At 48.5% G+C, this 14,231-nt stretch overlaps 1 protein-coding gene across 2 annotated transcripts in view; it reads right to left on the reverse strand.

Moving 5' to 3' along the window:
* The window catches only part of psmc3ip (PSMC3 interacting protein), a 63,431-nt gene extending 49,200 nt beyond the window's left edge, over window positions 1-14,231 (reverse strand). The window contains exons 1-3 of one of the 2 annotated variants that reach the window (XM_085966040.1): window positions 13,658-14,231; window positions 11,989-12,089; window positions 9,609-9,698 (exon numbers count right to left, since the gene is read on the reverse strand). In XM_085966040.1, the coding sequence (XP_085822166.1) occupies window positions 9,609-9,698; window positions 11,989-12,089; window positions 13,658-13,682 (216 nt within the window). In that variant the 5' untranslated portion in view covers window positions 13,683-14,231. Of the gene's footprint in view, window positions 1-4,116; window positions 8,958-9,608; window positions 9,699-11,988; window positions 12,090-13,657 lie in introns of those variants that run through there. The other variant, XM_085966039.1, reaches the window with a different exon arrangement.

A 14,231-nucleotide genomic window follows, 5' to 3' on the forward strand; every position in this document is an offset into this window, starting at 1 on the left:
TTTTATTAACAAGAGAATGAAGGTGTGCCTCGAGTGGTCGACCAGTCCAGAATACAGAGGGACTGTGGAGCAGTCACCTTTATACCTGGACTCGTAGGAGGAGTCAGCCGAGGCATGTACAGACATGTACACAGTGGAATACAAACACCCACACAGGCAGGTATAACAGTGGTTTACCACAGGGACCAAATGTAATATATCCAAGTTTGCTGATGATACAAAGCTGGGTGGGAATGTAAGTTGTGAGGTGGATGCAAGGAGGCTTGAAGGGGATATAGACAGGCTAAGTGAGTGGGCAAGAACATGGCAAATGGAATATAATGTGGAGAAATGGGAAGTTATCCACTTTGGTAGGAAAAATAGAAAAGCAGAGTACTTTTTAAAATGGTGAGAGATTGGGAAATGTTGGTGTTCAGAGGGGCCTGGGTGTCCTTGTACACAAATCACTGAAAGTTAACACGCAGGTACAGCAAGCAATTAGGAAAGCAAATGGTAGATTGATAGATTTTTGGACTGTAGGGGAATCAAGGGATATGGAGATCAGGTGGGAAAGTGGAGTTGAGGTCGAAGATCAGCCATGTTCTTATTGAATGGCGGAGCAGGCTCGAGGGGCCATATGGCCGACTCCTGCTCCTAGTTCTTATGTATGTTGGCCTTTATTACAAGAGGATTTAATTTTAAGAGTAAAGACGTCTTACTGCAATTATATAGGGCCCTGGCAAGACCACACCTGCAGTATTGTGTACAGTTTTGGTCTCCTTACCTAAGGAAGGATATACTTGCCATAGAGGGAGTGCAACAAAGGTTCACCAGACTGGTTCCTGGGATGGGGGGATTGTCCTCTGAGGAGAGATTGAGTAGACTAGGCCTATATTCTCTAGAATTTAGAAGAATGAGGGGTGATCTCATTGAAACATACAAAATTCTTACAGGGAGTATGTTTCCCCTGGCTGGGGAGTCTAGAACCAGGGGTCACAGTCTCAGAATAAGGGGTCGGCCATTTAGGACTGAGATGAGGAACAATTTCTTCACTCAGAGGGTGGTGACTCTTTGGAATTCTCTACCCCAGAGGACTGTGGAGGCTCAGTCGTTGAGCATATTCAAGACGGAGATCGATAGATTTTTGAATAATAAGGGAATCAAGGGATATAGGGATAGTTCAGGAAAGTGGAGATGAGGTAGAAGATCAGCCATGATCTTATTGAATGGCGGAGCAGGCTCGAAGGGCCAAATGGCCGACTCCTGCTCCTATTTCTTATGTTCTTATGTGGTACTTTATCAAACGCCTTTTGGAAGTCCATGTACACCATGGCAACCGCATTGCCCTCATCAACCCTCTCTGTTACCTCATCAAAAAACTCGATGAAGTTAGTTAAACGTGATTAGCCTTCAACAAATCTGTGCTGGATTTACTTAATTAATCCACACTTGTCCAAGTGATTGTTAATTTTGTCCCTGCTTATCGTTTCTAACCATTACTGAGGATAAACTGACTGGCCTGTAGTTGTTGGGTTTATCCTTGCACCCTTTTTTGAACAAGGATGTAACATTTGCAATTCCTAAGTCCTCTGGCACCACCCTTGTATCTAAGGAGGATTGGAAGATTATGGCCAGTACCTCCGCGATTTCCACCTTAACTTCCCTCAGCATCCTAGGATGCATCCCATCCGCTCCTGGTGACTTAACTACTTTTAAGTACAGCCAGCCTTTCTAGTAGCTCCTCTTTATCAATTTTTATCCCATCCAGTATCTCAACTACCTCCTCCTTCACTATGACTTTGGCAGCATCTTCTTCCTTGGTGAAGACAGATGCAAAGTACTCATTTAGTACCTCAGCTATGCCCTCTGCCTCCAAGCGTAGGTCTCCTTTTTGGTCCCTAATCGGCCCCATCCCTCCTGTTACTACTCGTTTACTATTTATATGCCTATAAAAGACTTCTGAGTTCCCTTTTATGTTAGCCGCCAATCTATTCTCATACTCTCTCTTTGCCCCTCTTATTTTCTTTTACACTTCCCCTCTGAACTTTCTATATTCAGCCTGATTCTCACTTGTATTCTCAACCTGACATCCGTCATACTCGCTCTTTTTCTGCTTCATCTTATTCTCTATCTTTCTTCATCCAGAGCGCTCTGACTTTAGTTGCCCTGCCTTTTGAATGTACCTCGACTGTACCCGAACCATCTCCTCTTTAAAGGCAGCCCATTGTTCGATTACAGTTTTGCCTGCCAGTGTTTGATTCCAGTTTACCCGGGCCAAGTCCATTCTCAACCCACTGAAATTGGTCTTCCTCCAATTAAGTATTTTGACTCTAGATTGCTCCCTGTCCTTTTCCATAGCTAATTTAAACCTTACGATACTATGATCACAGTTCCCTAAATGTTCCCCTACTTACACTTGCTCCACTTGACCCACCTCATTCCCCAGAACCAGATACAGCAATGCCTCCTTCCTCGTTGGGCTGGAAACATACTGATCAAGAAAGTTCTCCTGAAAACACTTCAGAAATTCTTCCCCCTCCCTGCCCTTTACACTATTACTATCCTAGTCTATATTAGGATAGTTGAAGTCCCCCATTATCACTACTTGTACTTCTCTCTAATTTCCTGCAAAGTTGCTCCCCTATATCCTTCCCATTAGTTGGTGGCCTATAGAATACACCTAGTAGTGTAATGGCACCTCTAATATTTCTTGACTCGAACCAAATAGACTCTGTCCTTGACCCCTCCAGGACATCCTCTCTCTCCAGCACTGTAACATTTTCCTTAACTAATACTGCCACCCCACCTCCTTTCTTTCCTTCCCTATCTTTCCTGAACACCTTATATTCAGTAATATTTAATACCCAATCCTGCCCTTTTTTGAGCCAGGTCTCCGTTATCGCCACAACATCATATTCCCACGTGGCTATTTGCGCCTGCAGCTCACCAACCTTATTTACCACGCTTTGTGCGTTTACACACATGTATTGTAAACCTATCTTAGACCTTCTTGTATTCTCTCCCCACCTAATACCTTACTATTTCTTACTCTAGTGCTATCTGTCTCTCCCAATCCTTTGTGCACTTTGTTTCTCCTTTCTAATGCTACATCCTGATGCCCATCCCCCTGCCAAATTAGTTGAAACCCACCCCAAGAGCACTAGCAACCCCCTCCCCACCCCCCGAGGATATTGGTTCTGGCCCTGTTGAGGTGCAACCTGTCTGGCCTGTACAGGTCCCACCTTCCCAAAGTCCCAGGAATCTAAAGCCCTCCCTCCTGCACCATCTCTCCAGCCACACATTCATCTGCTCTATCCTCCTATACTCACGAGCTCACGAGCAAAAGGTCCAGGAGAGCTAAAAAAAAATTCTTCTTAGCTTAAAGAACCTCAGCTACACAGATAGGCTCAAGGACCCTGGTCTATTTACTTTAGAGTGGCATAGACTTAGATAACCTGATAAGCGTTCTATAAAATCATGAAATGGCTGGATAGTGACGCTAATGATATTTTAACAGATTGGGCGAGATACCGGGGAACGAGTTTAAACTATGTAAGAGTAGGAATAGACTGGATGTTGGCGGTTCTTCTTTTCCCCAGAGTAGTAAGCCTCTGGAATGCGTTGCCGGCTGGTACGGTGGGCGCTGATTCTCTGCATTGCCCTCAAGAGGGAGCTGGACCAGTTCCTGACTGGGGCAGTGACGGCATCATATAGAAGGCAAGTGTCCTTATAGATAATACTTGGTCCGTGTGATCTCCGGTTTCAATCGCCTGAGGGGTTGGAGAGGAATTTTGCACAGTCTTTTTTCCTTAATGGCCCTGGGTTTTTTTTGCCTCTCTGAGGAAACTACATGGCTGAGGGGATGGAGGGTTTAGCCATAATGCTCCGGCCATCACGGAGTGGGGCAGGTTTAATGGACCAGCTGGTCTTTTCATGCCTGTCAATTTCGTATGTTGGTGCAGGAGGTGGATAGAGTCCAGTGGCTGGGGCACTGATCAGGTAAACAGAACTGTCTGGGAAGGTGTTGAACTTCATGAGTGTTTTTGCAATTGCACCCATGCAGGCAAGTGGCGAGTATTCCTGACTTGAGCCTTCATAAACGTGACTAGGCTTTGAGGGGGTTGATGCGCTATCAATTACTCATAAAAGACGGAGAGTTAGGAGAGTAACTAAAGGCTTTTATTAGCAAAGAACAGAGCATGCCTCTCGTGGTTGACTGGGTTCCAAGAAGGCAGGGGGCTGCAGGTCAATCACCTTTATACCTGGGCCTGTGTGGGTGGAGCCAGCCGAGACATGTTGAGGCATGCATAGGTACAACAGTGTGCAACAACAACAGTGAATAACAATAACAGTGGTTTACCACATTCACCCCTTGTTTAAAATTGAGTCCGGCGGGGTGAATTGTACTAAAGGTTCGTGTAAGTAAGTCTATCGGGTGGCCTTGTATGCCGTCCTGATCGTCATGGTGGCGGCGGTGATGGTGCAGCATCCAACGTTGAATCTGGCGTCTCGAGTGGTTGGGTGGTCAATGACGGGTCCTGGGGCTGCGGCATGCCGTCTAGCGGGGTTGGGTTGTGGGTAGTGGCGGATGGCAATGGTAGTGTTTCAGGGGCACCCAAAGGTGCGAGATCTCGTGTGGGGGCTGTGTCCTCCCGCCCGTCCGGGTACGCTACGTAAGCGTACTGTGGGTAGGCGTGGGTAGTGGTGGGTGGCGAGGGAGGTGTTTCGGGAGCACCCGAAGGTGCGAGGTCTCGTATGGAGACTGTGTCCTCCCGCCCGTCCGGGTACACCACGTAAGCATACTGAGGGTTGGCATGGAGGACGCTCACCCTCTCGACCAGGGGGTCCGTCTTATGGGACCTCACGTGCTTCCGCAGTAGGACGGGTCCTGGAGAAGTCAGCCAAGTCGGTAACGAGATCCCCGATGTGGACTTCCTGGGGAAGGAGGACATTCTCTCGTGAGGGGTAGCATTGGTGGCTGTACAGAGCAGTGACCGAATGGAATGGAGCGCTGCAGGGAGGACTTCCTGCCAGCGAGAGGTCGGAAGGCCCTTAGATTTCAAGTTTAAAAGGACTGCCTTCCAGACCGTCGCATTCTCCCTTTCCACCTGGCCATTCCCCCGGGGGTTGTAGCTGGTGGTCCTGCTTGTAGCGATACCTCTCTAGAGCAGGTACTGCCGGAGTTCGTCGCTCATAAAGGATGAGCCCCTGTCGCTATGAATATAGCTAGGGAAACCGAACAAGGCGAAGAGGTCATTCAGACATTTAATGACCGTGGTACTGGTCATGTCTGAGCAAGGGATGGCAAACGGGAAACGGGAGTACTCATCAATTATGTTGAGGAAGTACACATTGCGGTCGGAGGAGGGGAGGGGCCCTTTAAAATCGACGCTCAGCCGTTCAAAGGGGCGCGTGGCTTTGATCAGGCTTGCTCTGTCTGGCCTATAAAAATGCGGTTTGCACTCGGCACAGATTTGGCAGTTCCTGGTCATGGTCCTGACCTCCTCAATGGAGTAGGGCAGGTTACGGGATTTGATGAAGTGAAAAAACCTGGTGACCCCCAGGTGGCAGAGGTCATTGTGGAGGGTCTTCAGTCTATCGACCTGCGCGTTGGCGCATGTACCACGTGATAGGGCATCTGGGGGCTCATTGAGTTTCCCAGGCCGGTACAAGATATCGCAATTGTAGGTGGAGAGTTCGATTCTCCACCTCAAGATCTTGTCGTTCTTGATTTTGTCCCTCTGCTTATTATTAAACATAAAAGCTACTGAACGCTGGTCAGTGAGCAGGGTAAATCGTTTTCCGGCCAGGTAATGCCTCCAATGTCGCACAGCTTCCACAATGGCCTGGGCCTCCTTTTCGACAGAGGAGTGTCGAATCTCGGGGCCCTGGAGGGTCCTTGAGAAAAAGGCCACGGGTCTCCCCGCCTGGTTAAGGGTTGCAGCTAGGGCAAAGTCGGATGCGTCGCTCTCCACTTGGAAAGGGATGGACTCATCCACTGCGTGCATTGTGGCCTTCGCAATATCTCCTTTTATGAGAGTGAAGGCTGCACAGGCCTCTGCTGTCAGGGGGAAAGAGGTGGACTTGATGAGGGGTCTGGCTTTGTCCGCATAGTTGGGCACCCACTGAGCATAGTACGAGAAAAACCCTAGGCATCTCTTCAGTGCTTTTTGGCAGTGGGAGAGGGGGAGCTCCATAAGGGGGCGCATCCTGTCGGGGTCGGGGCCGATGACTCCGTTCTCCACTACACAGCCAAGAATGGCAAGGCGCTTGGTACGAAACATACATTTGTCCTTGTTGTATGTTAGGTTCAGCCGCTGGGCCATACGGAGGAATTTCTCTAGATTAACATCATGGTCCTGCTGGTCGCGGCCGCAGATGGTGACGTTGTCTAGATAGGGGAAAGTGGCCTGGAGCGCGTTCTGGTCAACCATCCGGTCCATCTCCCGTTGGAAGACTGAAACCCCGTTGGTGACGTCGAAGGGAACTCTGAGGAAGTGGTAGAGACGACCGGCAGCTTCAAAAGCTGTGTACTGGTGGTCCTCGGCCCTGATGGGGAGCTGGTGGTATGCCGACTTCAGATCAATCGTCGAGAACACCCGGTATTGTGCTATCTGATTGACCATGTCAGATATGCGGGGGAGTGGGTATGCATCTAGCTGGGTGTAGCGATTGATCGTCTGGCTGTAGTCAATAACTAGGCGCTGTTTTTCGCCAGTCTTCACTACCACCACTTATGCTCGCCATGGGCTGGTGCTACTTTCAATAATCCCTTCCTTCAGGAGTCTTGCTACCTCGGATTTAATGAAGCTCCTATCCCCGGCACTGTAACGCCTGCTTTTGGTAGCGATGGGCTTACAGTCGCGGGTGAGGTTAGCGAACGAGGGGGGGGGGGGACTTTAAGGGTGGAGAGGCTGCAAATGGTGCGCGGCGGGCGATTTAAAAGCTGCTGGCTGCAGACTGAGTGGGGGGAGAGGTCCGTCGTACGCTAATGTGACACTCTTAAGGTGGCACTGAAAATCCAACCCCAGTAGAACGGCAGCGCAAAGATGGGGCAGGACCAGGAGTTTAAAATTTTTGTATTCTGTGCCCCTTACTGAAAGGGTCACTACACAGTAGCCACCGACGTCCGCTGACTGGGCTTTGGAAGCCAAAGAGATCCGATGTCGCGTCGGCAGGACCGGGAGAGAGTAACTGCGTACCGTGTCGGGGTGGATAAAGCTTTCCGTGCTCCCGCTGTCAAAAAGGCAGGTAGTGGCGCGGCCGTTTACCGTAATGTCCATCATGGACCTGGACAGTTGATGAGGGAGAGATTGGTCCAGCGTCACGGAGGCCAGGGTATGGTCGAGCGAGTCGATGTGGTCGTCAGATGAGGCGGTGGTTGAGTCCGGGTCCCCCGTGGTTGAAGTTGGAGACGTCCGAGATGGCGGACAAAATGGCGGCGCCCATGGTCCCGATCCCCACGCGGCTGGGGGAGCCCAAGATGGCGGACAAGATGGTTGCCCGCACGGTTCGCACACGGCGCTGCTGGCGTTAACGGTTTTACCTTTGCAGGCGCTGACATAGTGTCCTTTCTTCCCGCAGCCGGAGCAGGTAGCGTTTCTCGCCGGGCAGCGTGCTCTGGGGTGTTTTGCCTGGCCACAAAAATAACATTTCTGTGCCTTGGACATCGCAGCAGCAGTTGAAGGTGGCGGTCCCATGACCCAAGGTTGTGGCGTCCACGTTGCGGAGCGGTTAGGGGAGAAGGCGTCTATATTCCTGTGGGCCGCGTCGAGCGAGAGCGCGAGGGACACTGCCTTTCTCAGGTCCATTTCTCCCTTTTCCAACAGTCTCTGCCGGGAGTAGTCGGACCTTAGACCCGCAACGAAAGCATCTCGGATCAGTCCCTCCGTGTGTGCTGCGGCTGATACTTCTTTGCAATCGCAGTCTCGGCCGAGTATCCGTAGTGCCCGTAGGAAGGCCTCCACCGATTCCCCGGGCTGCTGTCTGCGGGATCTTAAGAGGTGCCGGGCATAGACCGTATTTACCGGGCGTGCGTATTGCCCTTTTAGCAGACCGATAGCCGCCGCGTAGGTCGTCGCGTCCTGGATTATTGTATAAACTTGGTGGCTCACCTTTGAGGCCAGGATTTCCAACTTGTTTTCGTCCAGGGTCACAGTTGAGGCTTGCAGGTAGGCCTCGAAGCAACGCAGCCAATGCGCGAATTTGGTAGCCGAACCCGCTTCTTGGGGGTCTAGGTCCAGGCATGTTGGTCTGAGGGCTCGCAGCAGCTCCTGTTGCTCAGCGTTTGGTGCAGCAGCCTGCTGTTCATCGTTTGTCGACATTTTGTTTTTGCTAATAAAATTGATGCGCTATCAATTACTCATAAAAGACGGAGAGTTAGGAGAGTAACTAAAGGCTTTTATTAGCAAAGAACAGAGCATGCCTCTCGTGGTTGACTGGGTTCCAAGAAGGCAGGGGGCTGCAGGTCAATCACCTTTATACCTGGGCCTGTGTGGGTGGAGCCAGCCGAGACATGTTGAGGCATGCATAGGTACAACAGTGTGCAACAACAAGTGAATAACAATAACAGTGGTTTACCACAGGGGTCAGAAGAGCCACTCATCATAGAGTACCCAGCCTCTGCCCTGCTCGACAGGCACAGCTTTGATACGGTTTCTGGTCAATGGTGACCCCTCGGATGTTGATGGTGGAGGACTCGATAATGGTGGTGCTGCTTGAGGCCAATGGGAGGTGGGTGGGCGGTCTCTTGCTTGAGATGCTCATTACATGGCACTTATGTGGCACAAATGTTACCTGCCAGTTGTCAGCAGAAGTCTGGATGATATCCAGGTCTTGCTGTAGGCTGACATGGCAGCTTCACAGTTGAAGTCATTAACAGTGATAAACACCGAAATCGTCAGTGAACAGCCCCATTCCATCAGACGAAGTCTATTCCAATATTCACAGTTTAGCTTCAGAGTAGTTTGATGAAAGCTCTATTTGCAAAAGAATTTGAATTGAAATACAATTTGGGTTAAAGGGAAATATATATTTAACCAAACTGGCCTATTAACACTAAATACAGGAAACTTTCTGGTATCCGGCACTGACGGGACCGAGCTGGTGCCGTACCATCAAAACTGCGGTAGAAACCAGCGCAATGTTAAAACATAGGGAGCTTTTGAGCTCCGTGTGAATCAACAAACCCTGTTGCTTAGCAACAGCTTCAAAACAGTCGGCCGCAGCTTAAAAGCGTCTCTGTAGCTAAGCAACAGCTTCAGCTAGACCTTGCAGAGCCTGACTGGAAAAAAAAAAGCAACGAGAAGTAAAAAAACTTACAGGAAACGGCTCCTGAATTTTGCCGGTAGAGAGAGCTTTCCGGACATTTAACCTCCGGTTAAACGAAAGTTTCCTGTACTGTAAAGGGAGGTGGTGATTTAGTGGTCAGTGCCTTTCATCCAGTCTCTTGTTGCCCTGTTCTTCACTTTGAAAATGCTGGTTAGAGACGACCTATCAGATCCTGTATAAAGACCCACCCAAACACAGACCCTCACACACGAGCCAAATATCCCCACGTGCAATACCCAGAGACCCATCATCGCTTGCACTGAAATGTAATATTCTCATGAAAGAGCTCACTTGCTCACCTGATCAGCAAAGTAGATTTTCTGTTTCCCATACGCCTTTTCTTTTATTTTACCATCTTGTGCGAGTTGCTCAAGAGCTTTCACTGCAGCCTGCAACAAAAGATTATTTTATGTGATGAAAGAAACTGCTACAGTAAAGATTTAATAGCAGGAATTATTGCAGTGTTGCTGTCAGTGCCTCAGTCATATCAGCAAATGGTTCCATCCCAGCCACAGGACAGAACCCTAATCAGAGAGCAGGCTTCAGGACATTTCTCCATTTCAGTGGCCTATTCCTGCTCCTATTTCTTATGTTCTTATATTACCAGCACTAGGAGGCTGCAGCCTCTCAGGAAACTGCTATTAATAACTGGAATCCAGACTAACCAATAAGTTTATTTCAAAAAGCAGCAACTGTTCACTTCATATCCCCTCACTTTATGAGCTGTGAAACTCGAAGTTTCGCTCCTTCTACAATATCCCATCAAGCACCCGAGTGAGACTGTTAGTTCTGTACCAAATTATCACCAAGCAGTCAGCTGACTGAAATCGTAACAGACGCACATCCCTTGGCCTGATCTTTCAGAGTCAGTTCCCACTTAACTCCAGACATGGGGAGACAGGATCGAACCCGCTGGGACAGAGTTCTTGCAGTTTCAATTTAAACACAAGTCATCTAGAACATTATAAGGCACATTTCCTATCTTACTGACTTGACTGTATTTTTTGAAGTTACCAAGATATTGGATGAGGTAAGCCCAGTAGACATTGGCTAACCAGATTTCCAAACAGCTTTTGATAAGGTACCGCATAAGAAGCTTCTCTACAAGATCGAAGCCTCTGGTATTAGTGGCAATCTACAGCATTGGACTGAGCACTGGCTGGAAGTTCACAGGCAGTAAGTGGCAGTAGATGGATTTGGATCTGTTTGGAGACCAGTCACCAGTGGTGTCCCGCAGATTTCGGTGTTGGGACCATTGCTGTTTACAATTTTTGTTGATGATCTACATGTATGTGTTGGGGGAATGATCTGCAAGTTTGCAGATGATACCAAGATATGTGAGAGAGTCAGGGCTGTAAACGATGCTCGACTACTACAGGCAGATCCAGATTGGGCTCATGACTGGCAAATGATGCTTAACTTAAACAAATGCAGTTATGCATGTGGATAGGGCAAATGCTGAACATACGTACAGCCTTCAGGGAACAGTACTAATGCTGGTGGAGAGAGAGAGAGAGAGATGTGGGCGTTCTAGCGCATAGCTCGCTAAAGGATCATGAGCAATGCCGTGAGTCAACAGGGTGTAGGGGTGTATTTACAGGACAATTGACTAAGACAAAGCATACTATTTTGTCCTTGTACAAGACCTTGGTTGGACCTCAGTTAGAATGCTGTGACCAGTTTTCATCTCTTCACATGGTGGATGATATTGAGGAATGGGAACGGGTGCAGAGGAGGGCCACAAGATTCATTCCCAGTCTAAAGCACCTTAGTTACCAAGACACTTTAGCGAAGCGTAGACTTAGGAGTGACTTGTTCCAGGTTTATAAGATGAAGGGGTTGTGTTTGTGCAGACAGTTTGTTTCAAATAGGTTAGGGAGGACCAGGAATCAGAATCTCAAATTACATAAGGCCAGATCTAGGTTCGATGTCAGAAGATGGCTGGGAGGTGATTCTTTTCCCAGAGAATAGTGGCCCTGTGGAACAGGTTGCCAGCTGGTGCAGTGAATGCTGATTCAAGCAATAGCTGGACCAATCTCTGGCTGGGGCAGAAATCACCTCAACAAAAGGTATAACATTAATCGGGGCCAGAGTGGTCTACTGGACTAGTTTCCTTCACCTAAAGGGGTCGGAGAGGAATTTTCCAGATATTTTCCTCAATTGGCCTGTTTTTTTTTTTAGCCTCTCCCAAGAGATTACGTGGCTCCGGGTGGGGTAGGGAGCAATGTCCCCCTAATTTTAAATTTGGGTGCACGGCCCCTTTAACAGGCTGCATGACCCATTCAAGGTTTCGCGCATGCGCAAAATTTTACATTGGAAAAGCCGGCCCCAGGCTGCACGCGGCCGCGCAGCAGAGGGTTTTGTTGGTGGGGCAGGTACAGTATATATAGTGATACACATGGGACAGGCTGGATGGAGCAGTGGTTCTTTCCCTGTCAGTCATCGTTCATATGCTCATTTCCAATACTACTACTACTTTCATATGACGGGAACAGCTTATATAATCTCTAGTTTCAAATGAAATGGAATTGCATCCCAAGGTGCCACATGCTTTTGGCTTCAGGTATCCCCAGGGGCAAGCTGAGTAAAATAGTTGTATTCTTCAGAAATTCTCACATTTCATAGACACACCATTTTAATCAACACAGACTGACAAACAGAAATGCAAAACAATCTTACTGTCTTCCCGAAACCATACTCTCGCTGGAGATTCCCAAAAATATCTTGTGCACTATACGGCCGATTCTGGTCATTCAAATACTTCAAAATAACAGAGGCAGCTAAAAAAGAGAAGATTTGTCGTATCAATAAAAAGGTTATAATTTCCTGGTGTTTAAACGTGAATCAGACCAAGGCCTCAGGAGCAGATGGAATCTCTGCCAAGGCACTAAAGCATGGCAGAGAAGCACTACTGACGCGAATTCATTAACTCATTTCCCTTATCTGGAAGGAGGAGAGCATGCCAGGGGATCTCAAAGACGCCGTAATTGTGACCATCTTCAAGAAAGGTGACAAGTCCGATTGCGGTAATTAGAGGAGTTTCCCTGCTGTCTGCCACAGGGAAAGTCTTCACAAGAATCCTCCTCAATCGCCTTCTCCCAGTGGCCGAAGAGCTCCTCCCAGAGTCACAATGCGGATTCCGCCCACTAAGGGGCACAATGGACATGATCTTCGCGCGTCAATTACAAGAGAAATGCAGGGAACAGCACCAACCACTGCTACTCTGTAGACCATGAGCTTAGTGCGGGGTTTGAGGTCCTGGTTTTCAAACACTTTCTTGGTAAGGAGCGCACGTCAACCCAAGCACCCCACCCCCCCCTTCAACCACCCACCCCCCCCTTCAACCACCGTCTGCCCCACCTGTGACAGAGACTGTAGGTCCCACACTGGACTCATCAGTCACCTGAGAACTCATTTTTAATGTGGAAGCAAGTCTACCTCGGTTCCGAGGGACTGCCTAAGAAGGATCCCCTATCACACAAAACTAACTCAATCCACAATCACTGTTCAAGCATCACAGGGTCAGCAGTGAGCTGCTTGTTTTGGGCTCATTATAAACCACATTAACATTTCCCAATATCGATTCCAGATTGTTCAATAAGTCAGTGATTATTTTACGATTGTTCCTCACTAGATATCTGGTACAACTACGTTTAGTAAGTTTCTCTTTCCAGAATCCCCTCGAGTTAATCGGGCTCAAGCACCTAGTGTAAATCTAGCTATTCTGTAGCTAAATTACCTCTATTTCGTTATAAGCCTTGCTCAAGTCTAAAATCATTGCCATGTTTAGTTACATTTGAACCAAATACACAGAAATTTAGGAGTTAGAATATTGTTACATATAATCTGTTTAAATGCCTGATATTCTTCTGTAGAAAACTACCTTGTATAGTTTAATGACACAAAAGTCCAAGAAATTCGACACCAGCATCTTTTGGTTTCCCAATGCCTCCCTTCATGGGAATGTATGCATTATTTCTGAATAAGAATGTAACAGCCCAAGTTTCCTCGAGTTAATTAAATCAAACATTTAAATAAGAATGCTGTTTAATCCTGCAACAATGCAGGCTGTCCTATTACCCAGAGATTAAGATTCAATGCTACAGGGACTTACTACTGCCGATGACTGAAAGGCTGGTTTACAATAAAGTTATGCAATTTACAAGAGTTGTCAAAGGGCTTTGCTAAACTGCTGAAACTTCGCAGAATTTTATTTGCACTTTAGTGACGCTGTCATCAAAGAGCCTTTCCCTAAGAATTGCCCCTCTCCTGCTATAAGCAGCCTCCGTTAATCCGGACACACTGCGCCGGGTCGGTTAATAGGGAAAGTTAGTGTTCAGAAACCCACCGGCGGAATCCTTGTGTTTGCTCATCGCCCGCTCCCGGAGCCCGGCTGTGCGGGAGAGGGAGGGGGCCGGGCGGCCTTTCCTCAGCTCTCGGCCTGGGTTTAGGGTTTGGGGAATTTGTGTTTTTCTTCAGGCCCTGGCTCCGGCTGTTCGAATTTCGCGGACGCCAATCTCTCGCGCCTTTTCTGCAGCGCAGACAACTTCCGGTGCCGCCGCGCAGCCGCAGTGAGAGCATGGGCGATTGGGGGGGGGGGGGAGGGGATATGGAGGGGGGAGAAGGGAGATAGGGGATGGGGGAGATTAGGGCGGAGGGGTTAGAGGGGAGGAGGGGGATGGGGAGGAGGATATTGGGGATAGGGAGGGGAGTAAGGGGATGGGAGGGGAGGAGCAGGGTGATAGTGTTGATCTGTGGGGACCTCAATTCAAGAACGGGCGAAGAACCAGACTTCACCAATAATCAGGGAAACAATTACGTATTCGGGAAGGACACTCCATAATCCCTCATGGTTGACTGTGTCGAAGGCCTTTGTGAGATCAAAGAAGGCCATGTACAGTGGTGCTGTTCCCTGCATTTCT

Source organism: Somniosus microcephalus, chromosome 24 (genome assembly GCF_052327205.1).
Source record: "Somniosus microcephalus isolate GS21.2 chromosome 24, FLI_Smic_1.0, whole genome shotgun sequence".
Lineage (NCBI taxonomy): Eukaryota > Metazoa > Chordata > Chondrichthyes > Squaliformes > Somniosidae > Somniosus > Somniosus microcephalus.